The sequence below is a fragment of the Triplophysa dalaica genome, chromosome 3, assembly GCF_015846415.1.
Source record: "Triplophysa dalaica isolate WHDGS20190420 chromosome 3, ASM1584641v1, whole genome shotgun sequence".
NCBI lineage: Eukaryota > Metazoa > Chordata > Actinopteri > Cypriniformes > Nemacheilidae > Triplophysa > Triplophysa dalaica.
Window position 1 is genome coordinate 27,050,820 of NC_079544.1, and position 18,100 is coordinate 27,068,919.

Genomic DNA, 18,100 nt, shown 5'->3' on the forward strand with positions numbered 1-18,100 from the left:
CGCCAGATTACGTCAATTTACACCGGGAGAGAAAGTCCTCGTATTGCTTCCAACATCCAGCCCAAAATTACTCGCCAAGTGGCAAGGACCCTTTGTGGTTACACAACGAGTAGGGGACCTCAATTATGAGGTGGTAAGACTAGACAGAAACAGAGCACATCAATTATACCACCTCAACCTCCTTAAAAAATGGAGTCAGCTGGACGCAGTGATGCTGGCGACGGTGGAGAAAGGGAGGATGATCTCGGGCCAGAGGTAGGAAGAAAAACTCAACCGAACACTCTGGCCCCTGGGGGATCACCTTTCGCCATCCCAGATCACTGACTTTGACAGGTTGCAGGCTTGTTTTCCCGATGTGTTCTCGCCTCTGCCTGGCCGTACTAGACTCATAGAGCACCATATTGAGACCACACCGGGAGTGTTTGTACGTGGTCGGCCGTATCGTTTACCTGAACACAAGAAAAAAGTGGTTCAGGAAGAATTAGACGCTATGCTAATGTAATAAGGTTCAAGATATGGACGGAAGGAGTAGGGAACCGGAAAACATTTACAAACATTTAATAAAGTAATAAAGCCGGCGGCCCCTCACGGACGACCGCCGGCGAACCAAACATAAACATAAATACAAATACACAAGACCATAAATATAAACTTAACATATGTTCGGGTCCGGTCGCTCGTTCCTTTTATATGCTCCCTATCTCCTACGTGATTCGAGCCCGGTGTGCGCATAGCTGGCGCTCATTCAAAATTACTCACCGGACTCGAACCACGGTCTCGCCCCGCCTACTCTACTAAAGCTAGATATGGGAGTAATAGAGGAGTACAACAGTGACTGGGCCAGCCCGATAGTTCTGGTTCCCAAAACCGACGGCTCGGTACGGTTCTGTGTGGACTATTACAAGGTGAATGCTGTGTCGAAATTCGATGCATATCCAATGCCGCGGATTGACGAGCTGCTTGATCGGCGAGGTGCGGCTCGTTTTTATCCGACGTTGGATTTGACAAAAGGATACTGGCAGATCCCCTTATATCCTTTATCCAAAGAAAAAACAGCTTTCACTACGCCGTTTGGATTACGACAATCTGTCACACTTCCGTTCGGCTGATTCGGAGACCAAGCGACCATTCAGCGTCTCATGAACCGTATCCTACGTCCACATGCGGCATATGCTGCTGCTTACTTGGATGACATTGTCATTTATAGTAATGATTTGCAGCGGGATATGCAGCACCTAAATGCGGTCTTGGGTTCGCTGAGAGGAGCGGGACTCAAGGCTAACCCGAAGAAGTGTGCAATTGGGCGAGTGGAGGTTAGGTATCTGGGCTTCCACTTGGGTCACAGGCAGGTGCGTCCCCAAATTGACAAGACAGCAGCAATTGCAACCTCCCCAAGACCCAAGACCAAAATGGAGGTGAGGCAATTCCTGGGGTTGGCAGGTTATTACAGAAGGTTTGTGCCGGACTATTCAACCCTCACCAGCCCTCTGACGGATCGCACTAACAAGGAGGCACCAGATCCCGTACAATGGTCGGAGCCATGCGAGCAGGCTTTCACCCAAGTTAAGGCTGCTCTGTGTGGTGGCCCGCTATTGCACGCTCCTGATTTCTCTCTCCCCTTTCTTTTACAGACGGACGCATCGGACAGGGGGCAAGGAGCGGTCCTGTCCCAGGAGGTGGATCGCCAAGATCGCCAAGCACTCCTTCTCAATGGTGCTGTACATCGTCTCCCTCCTTGAGAGCTTGCGACTAATGTACAGCACCATTGAGAAGGAGTGCTTGGCGATCTGGTGGGCCGTTCTCACCCTTCGCTATTACCTCCTGGGGCGGGAGTTCACCCTCAGTTCGGACCACGCACCCCTCCAATGGCTCCACCGCATGAAGGATACTAACGCGCGGATCACCCATTGGTATCTGGCTTTACAACCCTTTAAGTTCCAGGTGGTCCACAGACCGGGGACCCAGATGGTAGTAGCGGACTTCCTCTCTAGGAGGGGGCGGGAAGCTGCAGGCCGGATGGGGCCCCGGTCTGAGTCGGGCGGTGGGGGTATGTGGCAAGGGGGGCGTGGTCTAGTGGAGTCTGGAGAGAGAGAGACAGGAAATCAGCAGGAAATAAGTAGGTCAAAGACTGATTGTAAACACCTGTCTGTATTTGCAGTGATTGGCGTGAAGAGGATAAAAGCCAGCACATGGGGAGAGTCGACAGAGAGTTTGGCTGCGTAGAAGGAGGCGATTGAGAAACCGAAACCCAAGGATTGCGAATGTGTCGAGAGGACACAATTAAATATTATTTACTTTGTTTTGTTTTGTGAGCAATAAAAGCTACTTACCAGCCACGCAGACCCTTTCTCCTTCCTTCCGTGACAAAAATCCCTTTACAACAGTATTTTAAGAAAAAATAATATTTGATTTCATTGATGAGCAAAAGCAAAACATGCATGTTGTCACACTGCGAGTTTTTATGACAAGAGTTGTCACGTGCCACTGACAAACATCCTGCTCCAGTCGTGGTGGAGTTTGTTGTGGATTAGCGACTTCTTCCTCGTCAGACTCGGGCTCAAATTGGTACGGTAAAATCGCCGCCATCTCTAGCTACACATATATAAAAAGACATCCAACCACATGTAAACCGTAATCCTGTAATGATGGTAGGGGGGTTCCATTTGCGATAAATGATGAACGCGTTTGACCAATCACAACAGACTACACCATCTGACCAATCACATGACACAAGGTAGCGGGTAGGAGGGGCCTAGACGGATGAATCGTGGAACGAATCATTTGAGAGTCAATCAACAAGTAAGGTACGAATAACTGCCTATTATTACGACATTATAGTGTTTTTACACATTGTATGTACATAAACTTGTTGTTGGACACTCCATAAACCAAAGTAGAACCTTAAAAACCATATGCTACATACTCTTTAAGACATTTCTTTGTTACATGGGTATATAAGGTGCAAAAGACTCAGGGAAGCATCTGTAACCAGAACTTCCCACACTTCAACTGTGTGTCTTAATTTTGCCAGGCATGATAAACTTTGTGGTTTTATTTTATTCTTATATTATGTTAATCATCTTTGTCTATTATTTGTATGTGCATTCTATTATTTTAATTGATGTTGTACCTAACATTTACATTTAGTCATTTAGCAGATGCTTTTATCCAAAGCAACTTACAATTTGAGTAAACAATGGAAGCAATTGGGTCAAACATTAGGACAACAAAAATAAGAGCAATAAAAACATCTCTCACAAAGCCTATTACAGTGTTCAGAGCCAAGCCTGGCATTATAAATTGTTATTATTGATTATATCTAAATTCTTCAGACACTGTTATTACTGGTAGATTGAAAGGAGCCTGTTCTGTTTCCCCAAAATCAATTTTGTTAGGATAGGACGGACTGGAGTTTTGAAATTACAGGTGGGGAACATTTACTAAAGCTCACACGTACCACAATTCCACCTATCACCTGCCTTAGCAAGTTGCATGGTCGTGACTAAAATAACTATTGTTATGTTTCTTAGCAAGCATTGGGCGGGCAGACTTAATTATATTAGTTTACCCGGCAATCTCTGATTTAAGATCAGAACTGACAGTTTGGTGACCGTGAGATCCACGAACCCGGTCGCGTGAGACTCTGTGTGAAAGGAAAACTATATATATAAATAAAGTATGAAGATTTAAAGGTAAAATTAACTTTGATTAACAGATACATTGAAAATATCATATAACTTATTTGATATTATATTAAAATTGGAGTCAAATCCCTCCAACAGTAGTCATGTAAATTGAACCAAATTGTATCAGTTTTTAAATAACTTCATAACTTCCCTTCAACCATACCATTGGATTCCGTCGTTGGGCCAGTGGGTGGTATTTTACATTCATGACAGCAATTGTAATTCTTGGGTATTCTTATAGTATTGGAAAGAAGAGTTAGTATGTCCCGCATCGTAGCATGTTGAAAATAGTATTTCAAAGATTCCCTGATGGTCTACTCCTTTTAAGTGCAGAATGATGCACAATCTGACGGATGATATTACACACAAATCAACACGAGTAGGCGGAGTTTAGTGACGCTCCACTGCATTAATATATTATATAACTTATGCATCACTAAATTAACAAATGTAACTATACAGTAAACAATACATATGACATATTGAATGGATTAATACCTTATTTGAAAGAAGAGCTGTATTTTGATGTGGGTGACTCGTCTAGGCAACAACAGTCACTTCCACGTCCTGTTAGTTTGTCCCAGTTTGTGCACTCTATTTTGCCATGCGCTCAAAAGTACCTACTATTAGGACTAGTATAAGTAGGTGAATTGGAACGCATGGCAAGTCATACACACATTGGGAGTGTCACTAAAGTCGGATTTGACTACAAAACAATGACATGTGGTGTCTTTAAGTACAAAACACATTCATTTGTGAAACTGTAACGCTCCAAAATCGATGCAATATAAATATAATAAACGAAACGAAATGTCTTCTCTTTCCCATAAATCTAGCTCCACTGTAAAAATTTTTTTTTTACAGATTATCCTCGTTAAACGTAAAATAAACATGAAATTTATATATATATATTTTTTTATGCCAAAAAACGAAAAATTTACAAGAAAAACAGGGGAATTGTAATTCTCCCGTAAAAATCTCCCTTTATTTTACGTTTTTTCTGGCGCCCCATCTACCAGAAAAGTTTTTTAACAAGATTTCTTTTTTTAAAGTTTATTGTTGATATACAGTCAAAAACTATAAAATTACAGAACAACACATTCACAAGAAAAGGGGGAAACAATTTAATATTTATCCTTATATCCTATAATTTTACTGAAAAAAATATTTTACGGTATATTTCTGTTTTTCCAGTTTACAATTTATTTTAAATTGTTTTTTCAGAATTTTTTTACAGTGTACGGTTAGTCCTGGGCCATGTGCTTGGAAAACCACATCAGTTTAGGACCAGAAAGGAGTAGTCTGACAGCAAGAGGGGGATAAACTGGTTCAATTGTGAATTTCTCTGGATTCAAACATTGTTGCAACCATCAGGGAAGATGAAAGTACATGAGCAAACAAAATATATAACACTATGCTACTGGTTTTGGATAATTTATTGCCAAAATCTTAATTGTTGTTCTTCAAGTAAAGCATTTTAGCAAATTACCCTTTTAGATGAAATTGCCATTTTGAATTTCATACAAATTACTTGAAAGTGTCCGGAAGATCAATTTTGTTCACTTTCAGGCCCTGTGTTCACCTTTACATCACACAACAAACTTTGTTCAGCTTCAGGCTCAACATTTATCTTCAGACCGCATGATAATCTGTGATCAACTTTAGGGCTGATGTTTACTTTCAGGTCCCAGGAAGAAGTCGTTCAGCTTGGGGTCTGAGGATAAACTGTGACAACTTTGGACAATGTCCTTTTAAATGTCTCAGTAGATGGCTAAACTGGCTGAAACTCTTCCCACATGAAGGGCAGAGGTACGGCTTCTCTCCAGTATGAACTCTCTCGTGTTTTTTCAAGTTTCCAGACTCAGAAAAGCACTTTCCACAATATGAGCACTTGTAGGGTTTTTCTCTAGTGTGGGTTCTTTGGTGCCGTTTTAATTCGCTGGCTCTAGTGAAGGCACTGCCGCAGTCAGAGCACACGTGGGCTTTCACATCAGCGTGTCTCTTCTGGTGGTCTTTAAAGTAGCACAGCCATAAGAAGCTCTTTCCGCAAAAAGAACACACATACGGCCTCTCACTTGTGTGAATTCTCAGGTGTCTTTTCAAGTGTGCCGCCAGGCGAAATTTTGGACCACACTGATCACAAGTGTATGGCTTTTCTCCAGAGTGAGAGAGCAAGTGAGTTTTGAGACTTGTGGCATGTGTAAAACTCTTTTCACACTGAGTGCATGTGAAGGGCTTCTCTCCGGAGTGAATTCGTTTGTGATCCACAAGGTTTGCACTATGCATGAATCTTTTTCCACACTGCTGGCATGCAAATCGCCTCTCTCCAGAGTGAATTCTCACATGATCCTTAAGATTTCCTTTGTGTGTGAATTTCCTTCCACACTGAAGGCAAATGAAAGGCCGCTCACCAGTGTGAATTCTTATATGATCTTCAAGATGTCCTTTTTGTTTGAAACTCTTTCCACACTGGGGGCACACAAACGTCTTTTTTTGTGAAGAATTTGTGTTAGTTGGTTGACATGTACGAGGTTTTTCTCCGGGTATGTTTTCATAAGGGTCCTGACACTGATATTTCTCCTCGAATTTATTCCGTTGTGGATCTTTCACCTCCGTCAGGTCTAAAATCAATATTTAAGTAAAAAAGACAGCATGAACCACAAATTAAAAGCATAAAACAGCACTTTTATTATATTTTATCATTGACAAAACATTGCTGTCAACGACGCAGCCCTGAACCCATGTATCTAACTGCACTGAAGAGCCGAATCATTTGCTTTCATCACTGTGCAACAATATTAGTTTACAACACAAGCACAAAATCAGTTCCACACTATCTAGTACGTCGTAGTTTGCAATTCATTGAAGCATTTTGGTTTGCTTTCAGATGGTTAATGTGGGGATGTTGCTTCATTATACTCCAATGTGCCGTAGAACAGACGGTTTTCAAGCATTTAATACAGAACCAGCATGCTGAATAACGGTTTCTACTGTAGCTCCAGGTCATCAGAGCCCTTCACTCCACTACTCATTTATTTTCCTGTTGGTGACATCTTATTTTCATATGACAAATAAAATTGAAACAACTCACACAGAAATTGCACATTAATCACCAAAGAATATTAAAAATTGCACTTTGTGTAAAAATGTATGCAGAAGTTTGCATTATAAAATAGGAATCTAAATTAGACACCAACCTCTGTTTCTCAGTATCTTCGCTTTTTATTCTGATTGCTTCTGGATCACTGATGTCGCCAATAACCACTTTGACAAAATCCATCTTTACAGATGAACTGCTACATTGAAGATACAAGATACCGGTCAAGATGTGAAATAAATTATAAATTATACAGTATGGGAATAATCTAATCCAAATAAAAATTGTAAATATTTGCTTTATCATACTATTAGGCAGGTAATGTATAAATAAATAATAAGCACATTCCCATTTGAGAGCTTTCGCATATGTTGTTAACAGGCCTTTAACTATTATATTAAGTGACAATTTACATTTAATGCGCATAACAACCGCAAAACGATTTCGTGAGACGATCTCATTAAAGCACATGTGTTTTACGGTTTATACGGTTTTAAACACCATATATATCGAAGCTTTAAAAATAATAGCATACCTTTCAGCAGCAGTTGGCAGAAGCACAGCAAACAGAACAATCCTCGTGACGTCGCTAAGTGACCGCTGTGAAGCAAAATAAAAGTCGTTTTTCAGTGTTGATATTTATAGTATTTATAGTAGGCCTATTTAATGTTTTGGGGACTTGAGAATTTAGTATTTGTTTAATCACATCAAACTGTGTTCTTTAATCGCTTTGTCTGTAAAGTGTCCAGAAGATGAAGTGTGAAACAAATACATGCATGTCTATGAACATAATCTCTAGGTTGCATTTCAGGATTGCTTCATTTTCTTGTTTGTCATAAAACGAAATGTAGCTTCACTTCTGGTGTACAAAAAGGGTGAGAAGGGGACGTCTACAGTCATTAAAGCGGACTTCACTTGAGAGGTGGTCTTATTGAAATAGCTAGTTAGCATCCGAAACCAGCAGCAATTTGAAACACATCGATGTTTGCTTACACAGCCCACAAACTGGCTTTCATGCGAGCACTTATGAGCTGGTACACTCAAAAAAAATGTTTTTGCTGCCTTTTCAATTTACTTAACTTGCTTAAGTTAAATCAACACAACTTTTGGAAAATATGGTTACAACATGATTGTTTTATGTTTAGTCATATAACTGAATCCATTCATGTTGGGACAACATAAAGGAGTTGTGTTGTGTTAACATAAAATAGTAATAATAGGGCAGAGGACTTATATTTCCCAGCATGCTTTGCGTATACTGCATTTTGAGAGTTATTTTCTTAAATAAGTGTTTTATATTGTGCACTTTTCAGTAAAAAGAAACACTTGTTAGTGTTTAATGTTCATTTATCTTAAAAGTTTTAAAGAGTTAGTTATATTTTTGAGTTTGAAACTCAAAAATGTGTTGCCTTTGGTTAGGTCCTGGGCGGTAACAATAATTGTTTTGCATTTCTGTTGAGTTCTATTTTCTCAATATCATCTTATTGAAGTTAAATGAGATAATGTCTAATAAATGTTACAAATGTAAAATATAAAAAATGTTGAGCAATTCATTTTATTTTAGTGTTTTTATTTGACCTACAGACTTAGTTGCTCTAAGTTCCAATCATTAAGTACAATCAACACAAATGGATAACATTAGCAAAGCTTATTTCTGTTAAATAAATTTAGCTAAATCAGGTCATCCTAGATCAAGCTATAGTCATTAAATTCAAGACAATAATTTACATTTATTCAAAATAAGTGTGTGATGTACCATTTAATTAACAATGTTATGAGCGATTTACTTAAAACATTATGTTACGATTAATTGTATATTACCTTTTCCATTTAAGCAACTAAGTTTTGTGGGACCAGTTGACATAATCAAATACAACATTTCATTTCTAAGAGTGTAGACACCATAAACCTGATACTAAGTGCCAGAAAAAAGTGAAAATGTCAAACTTGGAACAAGACAAGTTTAGTGCATGCGTCTTTTCAATATGACATTTACTTTTTTGAACTATTTAGAATTTTTTGATGGTTAATTCAAATATGTGTCGTCATTTAAAGCAAATAGGGTGCAGATATCCCCTAAATAAATGATCCACCCGCCAACCGCCCGCACGTATAAGTTCCACTGATATAGATTTCCGCACCCGACCCGAATTTATAGCATTGTCTTTGACTGTAAATGTTTAAATCCACACACATGATGTACCATATAAGAGGTACCAGTCTTATGGCTTTCATATACATACAGTGCCTCACGCATATTACATACCCACTTGATTCATCCTTAACACTTCGTTAAAACGCTTCCACACGGTTCTTTTCTTTCCTACCTTTTGTTTTGTTTTTATTTCTCCCTTTTTGAATTTCTCTCGGATCTATTTTGCCCCCATATCTGCTTTAAGAAATAGGCCGTCCTCTACCGCCACCACGCGTTAATTTCTTTTAAATTACTGCAAATTAGCGCCTGCTTTAAAATGCATTCAGAACAAATTCGTATTTTTTGAGAATTTTTTTTAATATTGTAAATGAAATCATCCACCCGCAATTATCAGAATGTATTTTTTTATTACCCGACACACCCGTCCCGCGGATCATACGCAGCGCCCGCGGATCTAACCGCCATCCGCGCATCACTATTACACACTGACTTTCTGTCATGGTCTATGGACCTCCTGAAGTTGCCTTGGCCACCCCAGGACACCCCATGTGAAAACTCTAGCTCCGCCACTGGCTGTGGCTTACCTAAAAACAGTAGCCTAATGCAAGCAAAATCTGCATAAAGGAAATTATTCCCTAGATAGGCATATGACTGCAATCATTTGGCAGTTTACTAGGTTAATTTAGCTAAAACTGATGCAATGTAATAGTGCAAATGACTACATAAAAACCTCACAGTTTCAACACAAACTGAACGTTTTTGTGAATTACTCTATAGCAGAACTGTAGTTTTTGCAGGGGGAACCTAATGAATTCGGTTGAGTGACGTTACGGGGTGAGGGGCAGTTTGCATCACATAACTTCTAAATTACGACCGTAATGTATGGATTTACACCTTTGCTGCTGCTAGCAAGCTTTGGCCATCTGTTCACTTAAATGTCACATATTAAAAGCAAGAATGCTAACAAACTTCGACTGTATAAGCTCTGGAAAGTATTGTATGTGAACGTTAAGCATTGTCCAATATTATATTTTTGAGATATTTTCCACCGTCATGGTGGAAATATTTTCTACTCTCTCAGTGTGACTCTTTTAACGGGAGTGAAAAGTACAAACGAAGCATATGTAAATGCATCCATTTCGAGTTTCGCAAGATCGCATGCACTTGATCCCGGTACTTCACCCTAACCCAGATACTAGCCCTAACCTAACTCTAACCATATAAACTACATATGATCGTTAAACTTGCTGCAGAGTTGCGTGATGACGTCAGACTGGAAACACCAAGGATTTAGTGAGAGCCGATCCAGGTAGGCGGCTGTGCATTGCGCAGAAGACTTGCGAAATCACCCAAAAATGATTTGGTTTATTTATTTATTGGATTTCCCGTTCAAGCTGAAATAAGAAGAAAAACATCGTTTTCCCAAAAAATGTGCATAATTCTTTTCCCGTTTGTTGTTTTGAATGGAATAATCAAATGATCAGATGATACACGGACCGAAATAACTACATGAAGCACATCAGTGTGTCTTGGGTAGGATCAAATTTTTTACATTTAAAACCCTACCCGTTATTTAGTATTTCATGAGTTTTTCATTTTTTTTTGGACATCTTGGGCTTGGATGGTGAAGCTATCTTTCAATAGTTACTTCAAATGTATACATGTCGTAAATGGTGAAAGCAAAAATATGTAATATTACAATGTCCACATAACAAGAGTGTGTTATTATCACACTAAAAACCCTGATTAACTCAAGTCCGAGATCGTTTGGTGCAGCCAATAATCATTTTTGTTCACACTCCATCCTTCTCAAAAATTCACCCATGAGGTACCACTGATTTCTGACTGGACAACTCTACATTTTATGACAAACTATTAATAGGCTCTCTCTCTCTAACTTACAGGAGAACCACCGGCTCTGCCCCATCTTACTTCAACTCTAGTCACATGTGCTATCCAAATGTTTGCGTTCTGCTTATGAGCGTCGGCTGGTGGTGCCTTCCAACAAAGGTATTAAATCTTGATCACGCTCCTTTTCCTGGAATGTTCCCCGTTGGTGCAACGACCTGTCCATCCATAGAGCAGCTGAATCCTTACTCACAAGGCCAACAGGAAGACTTAAATCCACGTAGGTAGCTGGAGAGGGGAGAAAGAATCAAGAGATCCCCGGTGAAGACAAGGAAACCGAAATTAGAGAATTAACAATGCAACACTTGGGGGGGTTCAACCCGTGGACTCCGGGCACAAGGCGAACTGTCAAAATAAAACCCTTGTGCCCAACACAACAAAGACAGAGGACGGACAGACGAAAACCAAAAGAGCTAGACCCGAGGCCCGACAGTACCCCCCACCAGTGGCGCCACAGGGCGTACTAGGAGGGGGCTCACTTCGTAGCCGGTAGAAGTCTGTGATCAGAGTCTGCTCCAGAATGTCCCAGGATGGTACCCAACTTCTCTTCTCTGCGCCTTAACCCTCCCAGTTGTCCAAGTATTGAATGCTTCTGCCCCGGCGATTCACTTAGGAGGTCAGTGCCTTATCCATTAGGCTCTGGGGCTCCATTGGCTGGCCATTCAACAACAAGAGTCACCACACAGGTATTTGGACACAGTTCAAAATAATTTCAAAGTTTCTTAAAAGTTTCTTATTATGTTTTCGCTGATACTGCTGTTCATTAAAAGGGCTTAGCAGAGGATGGTTTCGATCCATCGACCTGTGGGTTATGGGCCCAGCACGCTTCCGCTGCGCCACTCTGCTCTAACACACCCCAGATGGGACACGACCCATCAATCCCAGGCTTATGAGGCCAGTGCCTTATCCATTAGGCCACTGGGGCTCCGTTGCATGGCCATTCAACAACAAGACTCACTACACGGGTATTTGGACACAGTTCAATATAATTTCAAAGTTTCTTAAAAGTTTCTAATTATGTTTTCGCTGATGCTGTTGTTCATTAAAATGGGTTAGCAGAGGATGGTTTCGATCCATCGACCACTGGGTTATGGGCCCAGCACGCTTCCGCTGCGCCATTCTGCTCAAATTCACCCCAGATGGGACTCGAACCCACAATCCCTTGCTTAGGAGTCCAGTGTCTTATCCATTAGGCTCTGGGGCTCCGTTGCCTGGCCATTAAACAACAAGAGTCACCACACAGGTATTTGGACTGAGTTCAATATAATTTCAAAGCTTCTCATTATGTTTTGGCTTATAGTGTTGTTTATTAAAGGGGTTAGCAGAGGATGTTTTCGATCCATCAACCTTTGGTTTATGGGCCAAGCACGCTTCCGCTGCGCCACTCTGCTCAAACACAACCCAGATGGGACTCGAACCCACAATCCCTGGCTTAAGAGGCCAGTGCCTTATCCATTAAGTCATTGGGCCTCCATTGCATTGCCATTTAACAACAAGACTCAACACACAGGTATTTGGACACAGTTCAATATTATTTCATAGTTTCTAATTATGTTTTGGCTGATACTGTTGTTTATTAAAAGGGGTTAGCAGAGGATGGTTTCGATCCATCGACCTCTGGGTTATGGGCCCAGCACGCTTCCGCTGCGCCAGTCTTCTCAGACACACCCCAGAAGGGACTCGAACCCACAAACCCTGGCAGAGGAGGCCAGTGTCTTATCCATTAGGCTCTTGGGCTCCTTTGCCTGGCCATTCAACAACAAGACTCACCACACAGGTATTTGGACACAGTTCAATATTATTTCAAAGTTTCTAAAAAGTTTCTGATTATGTTTTGGCTGATACTGTTGTTCATTAAAAGGGATAGCAGAGGATGGTTTCGATCCATTGACCTCTGGGTTATGGGCCCAGCACGCTTCCGCTGCGCCACTCTGCTCAAACACGAACCAGATGGGCCTCGAACCCACAACTCCTGGCTTAGGAGGTCAGTGTCTTATCCATTTGGTCATTGGGGCTCCGTTGCTTGGCCATTCAACAACAAGACTCACCACACAGGTATTTGGACACAGCTCAATATAATTTCAAAGTTTCTAATTATGCTTTAGCTGATACTGTTGTTTATTATAAGGGGTTAGCAGAGGATGGTTTCGATCCATCAACCTCTGGGTTATGGGCCCAGCCAGCTTCCGCTGCGCCACTCTGCTCATACACAAACCAGAAGGGCCTCGAACCCACAACTCCTGGCTTAGGTGGTCAGTGTCTTATCCATTTGGTCATTGGGGCTCCGTTGTTTGGCCATTCAACAACAAGACTCACCACACAGGTATTCGGACACAGTTCAATATTATTTAAAAGTTTCGAATTATGCTTTCGCTGATACTGTTGTTTATTAAAAGGTGTTAGTAGAGGATGGTTTCGATTCATCGACCTCTGGGTTATGGGCCCAGCACGCTTCCGCTGCGCCACTCTGCTCAAACACACCCCAGAAGGGACTCAAACCAACAATCCCTGGCATAGGAGGCCAGTGTCTTATCCATTAGGCTCTGGGGCTCCGTTGCCTGGCCATTCAACAACAAGACTCACCACAAAGGTATTTGGACACAGTTCAATATAATTTCAAAGTTTCTTAAAAGTTTCTAATTATGTTTTCGCTGATGCTGTTGTTCATTAAAATGGGTTAGCAGAGGATGGTTTCGATCCATCGACCTCTGGTTTATGGGCCCAGCACGCTTCCGCTGTGCCACTATTCTCAAACACACCCCAGATGGGACTCAAACTCACAATCCCTGGCTTAAGAGGCCAGTGTCTTATTCATTAGACTATGGGGCTCCGTTGCATGGCCATTCAACAACAAGTCTCACTACATGGGTATTTGGACACAGTTCAATATAATTTCAAAGTCTCTAATTATGTTTTGGCTGATACTGTTGTTTATTATAAGGGGTTAGCAGAGGATGGTTTCGATCCATCGACCTCTGGGTTGTGGGCCCAGCACGCTTCCGCTGCGCCACTCTGCTCATACACAAACCAGATGGGCCTCGAACCTACAACTCCTGGCTTAGGAGGACAGTGTCTTATCCATTTGGTCATTGGGGCTCCGTTGTTTGGCCATTCAACAACAAGACTCACCACACAGGTATTCGGACACAGTTCAATATTATTTCAAAGTTTCGAATTATGCTTTCGCTGATACTGTTGTTTATTAAAAGGTGTCAGCAGAGGATGGTTTCGATCCATCGACCTCTGGGTTATGGGCCCAGCACGCTTCCGCTTTGCCACTCTGCTCAAACACAACCCAGATGGGACTCGAACCCACAATCCCTGGCATAGGAGGCCAGTGCCTTAACCATTAGGCTCTTGGGCTCCTTTGCCTGGCCATTCAACAACAAGACTCACCACACAGGTATTCGGACACAGCTCAATATAATTTCAAAGTTTCTAATTATGCTTTGGCTCATACTGTTGTTTATTATAAGGGTTAGCAGAGGATGGTTTCGATCCATCGACCTCTGGGTTATGGGCCCAGCACGCTTCCGCTGCGCCACTCTGCTCATACACAAACCAGATGGGCCTCGAACCTCCAACTCCTGGCTTAGGAGGACAGTGTCTTATCCATTTGGTCATTGGGGCTCCGTTGTTTGGCCATTCAACAACAAGACTCACCACACAGGTATTCGGACACAGTTCAATATTATTTCAAAGTTTCGAATTATGCTTTCGCTGATACTGTTGTTTATTAAAAGGGGTTAGCAGAGGATGGTTTCGATCCATCGACCTCTGAGTTATGGGCCCAGCACGCTTCCGCTGCGCCACTCTGCTCAAACAGAACCCAGATGGGCCTCGATCACCCAACTCCTGGCTTAGGAGGTCAGTGCCTTATCCATTTGGTAATTGGGGCTTCGTTGTTTGGCCATTCAACAACAAGACTCACCACACAGGTATTTTTACACAGTTCAATATAAATACAAAATTTCTAATTATGTTTTGGCTGATACAGTTGTTCATTAAAATGGGTTAGCAGAGGATGGTTTCGATCCATCGACCTCTGGGTTATGGGCCCAGCACGCTTCCGCTGTGCCACTCTGCTCAAACACACCACAGATGGGACTCGAACCCACAATCCCTGGCATAGGAGGCCAGTGTCTTATCCATTAGGCTCTGGGGCTCCGTTGCCTGGCCATTCAACAACAAGACTAACCACAAAGGTATTTGGACACAGTTCAATATAATTTCAAAGTTTCTTAAAAGTTTCTAATTATGTTTTCGCTGATGCTGTTGTTCATTAAAATGGGTTAGCAGAGGATGGTTTCGATCCATCGACTTCTGGGTTATGGGCCCAGCACGCTTCCGCTGTGCCACTCTTCTCAAACACACCCCAGATGGGACTCAAACTCACAATCCCTGGCTTAAGAGGCCAGTGTCTTATTCATTCGACTATGGGGCTCCGTTGCATGGCCATTCAACAACAAGTCTCACTACATGGGTATTTGGACACAGTTCAATATAATTTCAAAGTCTCTAATTATGTTTTGGCTGATACTGTTGTTTATTAAAAGGGGTTAGCAGAGGATGGTTTCGATCCATCGACCTCTGTGTTATGGGCACTGCCCGCTTCCGCTGCGCCACTCTGCTCAAACACACCCCAGATGGGCCTAGAACCCACAATCCCTGGTTTAGGAGTTCGGTGCCATATCCGTTAAGTCATTGGGGCTCCGTTGCTTGGCCATTCAACAACAAGACTCACTACACAGGTATTTGGACTGATTTCAATATTATTTCAAAGTTTCTAATCATGCTTTGGCTGATACTGTTGTTTATTATAAGTGGTTAGCAGAGGATGGTTTCGATCCATCGACCTCTGGGTTATGGGCCCAGCACGCTTCCGCTGCGCCACTCTGCTCATACACAAACCAGATGGGACTCGAACCCACAATCCCTGGCATAGGAGGCCAGTGCCTTAACCATTAGGCTCTTGGGCTCCTTTGCCTGGCCATTCAACAACAAGACTCACCACACAGGTATTCGGACACAGCTTAACATAATTTCAAAGTTTCTAATTATGCTTTGGCTCATACTGTTGTTTATTATAAAGGGTTAGCAGAGGATGGTTTCGATCCATCGACCTCTGGGTTATGGGCCCAGCACGCTTCCGCTGCGCCACTCTGCTCATACACAAACCAGAAGGGCCTCGAACCTACATCTCCTGGCTTAGGAGGACAGTGTCTTATCCATTTGGTCATTGGGGCTCCGTTGTTTGGCCATTCAACAACAAGACTCGCCACACAGGAATTTGGACTGAGTTCAATATAATTTCAAAGTTTCGAATTATGTTTTGGCTGATACTGTTGTTTATTAAAAGGGGTTAGCAGAGGATGGCTTCGATCCATCGACCTCTGGGTTATGGGCCCAGCACGCTTAGGCTGCGCCACTCTGCTCAAACACACCCCAGATGGGACTCGAACCCACAATCCCTGGCTTAGGAGGCCAGTGCCTTATCCATTTGGTAATTGGGGCTTCGTTGTTTGGCCATTGAACAACAAGCCTCGCCACACAGGTATTTGGACTGAGTTCAATATAATTTCAAAGTATCTAATTATGTTTTGGCTGATACTGTTGTTTATTAAAAGGGGTTAGCAGAGGATGGTTTCGATCCATCGACCTCTGGATTATGGGCCCAGCACGCTTCCGCTGTGCCACTCTGCTCAAACACACCACAGATGGGACTCGAACCCACAATCCCTGGCTTAGGAGGTCAGTGCCTTATCCATTAAGTCATTTGGGCTCCGTTGCATGGCCATTCAACAACAAGACTCACCACACAGGTATTTTTACACAGTTCAATATAATTTCAAAGTTTCGAATTATGTTTTGGCTGATACTGTTGTTTATTAAAAGGGGTTAGCAGAGGATGGTTTCGATCCATCGACCTCTGGGTTATGGGCCCAGCACGCTTAGGCTGCGCCACTCTGCTCAAACACACCCCAGATGGGACTCGAACCCACAATCCCTGGCTTAGGAGGCCAGTGCCTTATCCATTTGGTAATTGGGGCTTCGTTGTTTGGACATTGAACAACAAGCCTCGCCACACAGGTATTTGGACTGAGTTCAATATAATTTCAAAGTATCTAATTATGTTTTGGCTGATACTGTTGTTTATTATAAGTGGTTAGCAGAGGATGGTTTCGATCCATCGACCTCTGGGTTATGGGCCCAGCACGCTTCCGCTGCGCCACTCTGCTCATACACAAACCAGATGGGACTCGAACCCACAATCCCTGGCATAGGAGGCCAGTGCCTTAACCATTAGGCTCTTGGGCTCCTTTGCCTGGCCACTCAACAACAAGACTCACCACACAGGTATTCGGACACAGCTTAACATAATTTCAAAGTTTCTAATTATGCTTTGGCTCATACTGTTGTTTATTATAAGGGGTTAGCAGAGGATGGTTTCGATCCATCGACCTCTGGGTTATGGGCCCAGCACGCTTCCGCTGAACCACTCTGCTCATACACAAACCAGATGGGCCTCGAACCTACAACTCCTGGCTTAGGAGGACAGTGTCTTATCCATTTGGTCATTGGGGCTCCGTTGTTTGGCCATTCAACAACAAGACTCACCACACAGGTATTTGGACACAGTTCAACATAATTTCAAAGTTTCTAATTATATTTTGCTGATACTGTTGTTTATTAAAAGGGGTTAGCAGAGGATGGTTTCGATCCATCGACCTCTGGGTTATGGGCCCAGCACGCTTAGGCTGCGCCACTCTGCTCAAACACACCCCAGATTGGATGTGTTTTATCCATTAGGCTCTGGGGCTCCGTTGCCTGGCCATTCAACAACAAGACTCACCACAAAGGTATTTGGACACAGTTCAATATAATTTCAAAGTTTCTTAAAAGTTTCTAATTATGTTTTCGCTGATGCTGTTGTTCATTAAAATGGGTTAGCAGAGGATGGTTTCGATCCATCGACCTCTGTGTTATGGGCACATCACGCTTCCGCTGCGCCACTCTGCTCAAACACACCCCAGATGGGCCTAGAACCCACAATCCCTGGTTTAGGAGTTCGGTCCCATATCCGTTAAGTCATTGGGAATCCGTTGCTTGGCCATTCAACAACAAGACTCACTACACAGGTATTTGGACTGATTTCAATATTATTTCAAAGTTTCTAATCATGCTTTGGCTGATACTGTTGTTTATTATAAGTGGTTAGCAGAGGATGGTTTCGATCCATCGACCTCTGGGTTA

At 42.4% G+C, this 18,100-nt stretch overlaps 1 protein-coding gene, 1 long non-coding RNA gene and 6 other non-coding genes across 8 annotated transcripts; all 8 read right to left on the bottom strand.

Annotated features, from left to right (window-relative positions):
- Positions 1-5,104: 5,104 nt before the first annotated feature.
- LOC130417452 (gastrula zinc finger protein XlCGF8.2DB-like) lies at positions 5,105-6,311 on the bottom strand (the record flags this gene model as incomplete). The annotated part of the gene is made up of 1 exon (XM_056743015.1): positions 5,105-6,311. A coding segment is annotated over one exon (945 nt), but the record flags the coding sequence as incomplete, so codon positions are not given.
- A 22-nt stretch (positions 6,312-6,333) lies between these two features.
- LOC130418230 (uncharacterized) lies at positions 6,334-7,396 on the bottom strand. Its single transcript, XR_008906307.1, has 3 exons — positions 7,319-7,396; positions 6,884-6,982; positions 6,334-6,726 (listed from the first exon to the last, which is right to left on the bottom strand). It is a non-coding gene; the product is annotated as an uncharacterized LOC130418230 (long non-coding RNA).
- A 6,929-nt stretch (positions 7,397-14,325) lies between these two features.
- On the bottom strand, positions 14,326-14,397 carry trnam-cau (transfer RNA methionine (anticodon CAU)). The gene has a single exon. It is a non-coding gene; the product is annotated as a tRNA-Met (tRNA).
- Positions 14,398-14,593: 196 nt separating this feature from the next.
- On the bottom strand, positions 14,594-14,665 carry trnam-cau (transfer RNA methionine (anticodon CAU)). Its single transcript has one exon. It is a non-coding gene; the product is annotated as a tRNA-Met (tRNA).
- Positions 14,666-14,861: 196 nt separating this feature from the next.
- On the bottom strand, positions 14,862-14,933 carry trnam-cau (transfer RNA methionine (anticodon CAU)). Its single transcript has one exon. It is a non-coding gene; the product is annotated as a tRNA-Met (tRNA).
- Positions 14,934-15,674: 741 nt separating this feature from the next.
- On the bottom strand, positions 15,675-15,746 carry trnam-cau (transfer RNA methionine (anticodon CAU)). Its single transcript has one exon. It is a non-coding gene; the product is annotated as a tRNA-Met (tRNA).
- Positions 15,747-15,941: 195 nt separating this feature from the next.
- Positions 15,942-16,013, bottom strand: trnam-cau (transfer RNA methionine (anticodon CAU)). Its single transcript has one exon. It is a non-coding gene; the product is annotated as a tRNA-Met (tRNA).
- A 1,000-nt stretch (positions 16,014-17,013) lies between these two features.
- trnam-cau (transfer RNA methionine (anticodon CAU)) lies at positions 17,014-17,085 on the bottom strand. The gene has a single exon. It is a non-coding gene; the product is annotated as a tRNA-Met (tRNA).
- Between the last annotated feature and the right edge of the window lie 1,015 nt (positions 17,086-18,100).